This window comes from Mytilus trossulus, chromosome 1 (genome assembly GCF_036588685.1).
Source record: "Mytilus trossulus isolate FHL-02 chromosome 1, PNRI_Mtr1.1.1.hap1, whole genome shotgun sequence".
In the NCBI taxonomy this organism is placed as follows: Eukaryota; Metazoa; Mollusca; class Bivalvia; order Mytilida; family Mytilidae; genus Mytilus; species Mytilus trossulus.
The window spans coordinates 75711787-75717250 of NC_086373.1; the positions used below are offsets into that span (position 1 = coordinate 75711787).

The 5464-nt window shown below is 34.2% G+C and overlaps 1 protein-coding gene across 2 annotated transcripts in view; it reads right to left on the minus strand.

Annotated features, from left to right (window-relative positions):
• The window catches only part of LOC134685154 (uncharacterized), a 38144-nt gene that overhangs the window by 23613 nt on the left and 9067 nt on the right, over positions 1-5464 (minus strand). The window contains exon 1 of one of the 2 annotated variants that reach the window (XM_063544633.1): positions 5079-5309. The exons of the other annotated variant lie outside the window; for it this stretch is intronic. Coding sequence (XP_063400703.1) covers positions 5079-5264 — 186 coding nt within the window. The 5' untranslated portion in view covers positions 5265-5309. Of the gene's footprint in view, positions 1-5078; positions 5310-5464 lie in introns of those variants that run through there. 2 annotated transcript variants of the gene reach the window in all.

Below are 5464 nucleotides of genomic sequence, written 5' to 3' on the forward strand. Positions count from 1 at the left end.
ATTATATTGTATATTTATAATAGTGATTCATTATATTCCTATTTCAATGAATAAAGAAAAACAAGTTTCCAAACCAATAGTTTTTGAGCTGTTTCGATTAGGAAATGTAGAGCCGTTAATTATCGACCATAATTGCGAATACGAATTTATACCATGTCCGTTTCCGTATCGTGTCATTTATTATTAAATTCACGACAAGGAAATCGGCGATAATTAGGTAGTGTCAAGTCCCGTTAATATATATGTTCCTGCTTAGCCTAAGATATAGTATAAAATTTGTTATATGGGTATTTCTGAACGTTGTTTTGCATTTAGTATATATATAAAAGGGTGTGAATGCCAATGAGACAACTCTCTATCCAAGTCATAATTTATAAAAGTAAACCATTATAGGTAAAAAAAAAAAGTCACTGTCTTCAACACGGAGTCTTGGCTGACACCGATCAACAAGATATAAATGACCCAAACATTACTAGTGTAAAACCACTCAAACGGGAAAACCGACGCGGTCTAAACTAGTATAAAAACGAGAAAAACTTATGAACCACATCAACAAACTACAACTACTGAACATCAGATTCCTGACTTAGGACAGGTGCACACAATTGCAACGAGTTTAATCATTTTAATTGTATCAAACATTCGACTTTATCTGAAACAATGGTGTAACATTGTATTTATAATACCCCGTTTTAGATAGTCAAACCTGACCCTTTCAAATACAAGGAGAAAAAACATAACCCCATTTCAGACAATTAAGCTGAAAATGCAACCCTGTCTGTCGGAACATACCCGTCTCGGTATTATATGTATCTAGTAAGTATCCACCAGGTACAAGTAAAATGGCAATTGGAGAAGTGTCACACAAAACTACCATTTCATGTATGGATTTACTTACCGTTTTTTGTTGTATGAAAATGGTGTCCAAGTACCCATCGGAAAGGGAGTTAGTATAAAAAGAATTCAGAGTATGTGTTTAATTATTTAATAAAGCAAATAATGATAGGGGTTATTTTTGTGGAAAAGGGTGGGGGCGTGCACCCATTACGCCCTTGCGTGGACCCGCCCCTGAAAATTTCAATAATTTCCTGAAGCTAGATGTCCTCGTCTGCAAACGATAATTGAATAGCATGTCCTTGATATTCATTCCAGTGTCTGGTAGAAAAGATTGGACACGATAAAAAAAAAATAACCTCTAATATTTTTGCCTTTATAGATACTTATAGTATAACTAATCGCCGTATTTGAATATCTAAAATAAGACAACGCGTGATCGAACGACGCATGGATTAAACGAGTGCGCATTCAAATACGGCGATTAGTTATACTTTTTATTACATTGGCTAATGGCTTTATGAAATTAATGTAGAAAATGTAAGGAACTATATTATTTTCCTACGCATTCACAATTTGTTTTGATCCGACGTTATCGACGTCTTGACAACGCCTAGTGTTGTATGACGTCAGAGAGCGAAATAACCACGTTTATTTCACATGTGAAATTATCGGTTTTTATTCAACTGGGAAATCAATGTAATTCATTGCAACCAATGTAATAATATTAATTTACGCCATCTTTAGTTTCAGACAAATTGATCGAAAAATATCGGTGAGCTCACCTTTTTAGTGAACTCGCAAGTTCCAAATTGAAAGAGTTGGTATTGCTTTGTTTCATAAAAAGAATGGCCAACGTAGATACAAGTATCTTGTCTTAGGGATGGATAAATCCTACTTTGTAAAGGACCACTCTGATTCAAAAAAAAATTCTCTGATACTGACATTATCGACAAGATGCTTGATTTCTTAATTGATAACATATTTGTTACGATCGGAGGACGTGTTTTTTAACAGATCTGTATTCCAATGTGAACAAATTGTGCCCCTCTTCTTGCCGACTTGGTTCTTTATGAGTCTGACTTCATACAGGAACTTCTTAGAAAGAAAGATAAGAAGTTAGCAATATCCTTTAACTATACTTTCCGCTATATAAATGATGTTCTTTCACTAAATAATTCAAAATTTGGTGACTATGTTTAACGCATCTATCCCACCGAACTGGAGATAAAGGATACAACAGACACAGTTAAGTAGGCCTCATATCTTGATTTACATAGATCGAGAAATTGACAATGAGGGTCGGTTGAAAACAAAACTTTACGACAAAAGAGATGATTTCTGCTTTCAAATTGTGAATTTTCCATTTCTAAGTAGCCACATTCTAGACTGTTACACAAATGATATCGGATATGTTCCTTACGTCGTAACTACAATATCCTTCCCTTTAATGATGTGACCTACCGAATTTGACTATTAACAGGATTTGTTATCACATAAGCAACAAGACGGATGCCACATGTGGAACAGGATATGCCTACCCTTCCGAAGCACCTGAGATCACCCCTAGGTTTTGGTGGGGTTTGTGTTGCTTGTTCTTTAGTTTTTTATAATGTGTCATGTGTACTGTTGTTTGTGTGTTTGTCTTTTTCATTTTTAGCCATGGCGTTGTCAGTAATGAGTTTGACTGTCCCTTTAGTATATTTCGTCCCTCCTTATCAAGCCAAACCACTACCTCCGGCTTTTCCAACTCACAACTTGCAATACGACCTACAAGTATGCACAAGGTCATGTTTTCTCTCTGGCTGTTTATGACGTCTTTACACTTAATCCATAGGATGTTGGATGTGTACGGATTGATGATTTAGTCTTAGATGCATGATTATTTTATTAGTTGTTAGTGGCTTTGAACTAGTTGTCAGATAACTGCGAGTACTCTCAGATCTGTTCATTGTGTCTTTTTTGTTTCGGATGTATAAGTACCCGACCACGTCCACTTTTATTTTTTGTCTATCTGATGAGTTAAGCTTTTTTCAACTGCATGATTTTTATAGTTTGTTCTTATGTTGTACTGTTATACCACTGTCCCAGGTTAGGGAGAGGGTTGGGATATCGCTAACATGTTTAACCACGCCACATTATTTTTGAATGTGCCTGTCACAAGCGAGGAGCCTGTAATTCTGTGGTTGTCGTTTGTTTATGTGTTACATATTTGTTTTTCGTTAATTTTATTTTTTTTACATAAATGATGCAGTTGGTTTTCTCGTCTAAATTGTTTAACAGTGTCTTATCTGGGCCTTTTATAGCTGACTATGCGGTATGGGCTTTGCTCATTGTTAAAGGCCGTACGGTTACTCATAATTTTTTAATGTTTGTGTCATTTTGGTCTTTTGTGGAAAGTTGTCTCATTGGCATAATACCACATCTTCTTTTTTATATCTTCTACAAATTTGGTGCTCCTACTTATAGCCACCAAACCTGTCTAATTGCTTGCGTGTTGAGGCATTTTGTGTGAAAAGAATGTCAAATGTTATTTCCAGCGTATGACCATGTTGATATCATAGACACGTTTTCTCGCGAATAGATTGATTTGCTCAATTAGTAAACATGGTAAAGTCTGAAATATTTCTTGCATATCATACACGAAGTAGCAGGTATTTAATTATACATGTTTGATGTCTACAATTATTCAAATAAAGATAACAAAAAATAGATGTTTGTTAAATTCCGGTTGCAAGTATTTCAGACAATTAAAACTTAATGTCAAAAAATGAAAAATTCAAATTAAATATATTTTTTTTGCTCTGTCTTGGAGTAAAGGCATATAACCCATATAATACATTCATAGAAATGTTCCATAAAAGTACACACCAAGACTCAAAAGATAGAATTTTAAAAGAATTTCAAACTGAAAGAAAGAAGGAACCGATGTGTGATTTGGATGCCCTAAATCTGTACTCTTTTAGTGGCAAGAGACAGGCCGTTGTGCAAGGGATGGCCGACAAGAGCTAAGTCTCATTTACGACATGTTCACCACATGTCTTTGAAAAATACCGCTATAGATAATCGTACAGAACAAAGATAGCATTTGTGTCCGTACGCAAGTACTGTCACTTATTTCAGACAAGAAAACAGTAGCAAGTCTGTCGGAAAGTAATATATGCAGTGGATGCGACTTGGAACATTGTGATTGTTCTTCCTGTAGATCTTGTTCTGTGCGCATTAAAAAGTGTCCATGTCAAAAGAGATGCTTTTGCAATGTACAGACTTTCCTTAAACAAGAATGTGTTGATGACAAACTAAGTTAAAAGTTTCTTGTGGCATTTACAACTAATAGGTGAATGAAGATTTCTTTTCTCACCCATGGAGTTGTACATAGAGACTTGTCTTGTTAAAACTGAATTGTATAATAAATGTCAATACGTACTGTCAATCCGACTTATGGGTGAATGAAGATTGCTTCGCTCGTCCAAGGAGTTGTTCGGTTCAAACTAGACTGTACATTAAATAATGATACTATCATCGGTGTTTCACTTCATTTTTTTTTAAACCAAGCATAAACCATAATTATAAAATTATGCAATTGAGCCAATGCAATGTTATCAAACTGTAAACTAAACATAAAATCATTCCTTACTTAGAAGAAAATGACTGAGATAGTTCAGCTGTACAGGGAGACCGTTAATTGAATATTAATCAACTTTGAGTATACCGATCATTTACAGTTTTTTTTTTATATTCTATCTAGTTTTTATTTTAAATACAAAGAAAATCTTCATGTAAATCTATCATATAACAAAATAACTTCTGTTATGTCTATACGTTATCTTATAGTGAGGGTTTATTATCATGTGCTCCTGTTCAAAGGAGGTTTACACACAGAAGAATAAAATTTCGTTTCGTTTCACGAAGGAATCCGTTTTTGTATTAGCCGTTTTGAAAGTTTGAACCTGATGTTGATGAATGTTGAAAAATGTTGAATTATTATATTCTGACACCTTTTCGTTGGATTTAAAGCAATATTATATGATATTTCGCTTCTTAGTATGATTGGACACACTTAAAAACAAGGTAAACATGTTGATTTGAGATTATTTTTTTTGCTACGCGAATTTAGCCTATAGCGATATGACCTCGGGTGGCACATTGATAGTAAAAAGAAAATATCAGAACAGCAAATAGAAATAGTGAATAATGCCCCCGAGGTCATATGTTATAGGACTAGGTAAATAGGCTATGCTTACCATTCTCAATTGACAATAAGCTGCACAGTCCTCCCCAACTGCAGGAATTAACCTTGTCTTTGTTGTACCAGGAATGGGATATCGAGAGAAAACAATCAATTCTTTGTTTCTAGTCCTTCGAAATATCTTTTTGAAATATATAAACATTGACACAAGCATTGTTCCAAAGACATAAACCAGAAGCATTTTTTATGACAAATCACGTGACATTTAAATTTAGATTTTCTATCAATGTTGTAAGCGGTCATCAAAGTTAATGTTTTGTATTCAATTGCGAGATAATTTGTCAATTTAAATTACTTTTAATCCACTTGATAGATAATTTAAACCAAAATTTAATTCCATTGTGTTTCTTCTGAAGTGAACAAACTTGGCGTGCATGTTGT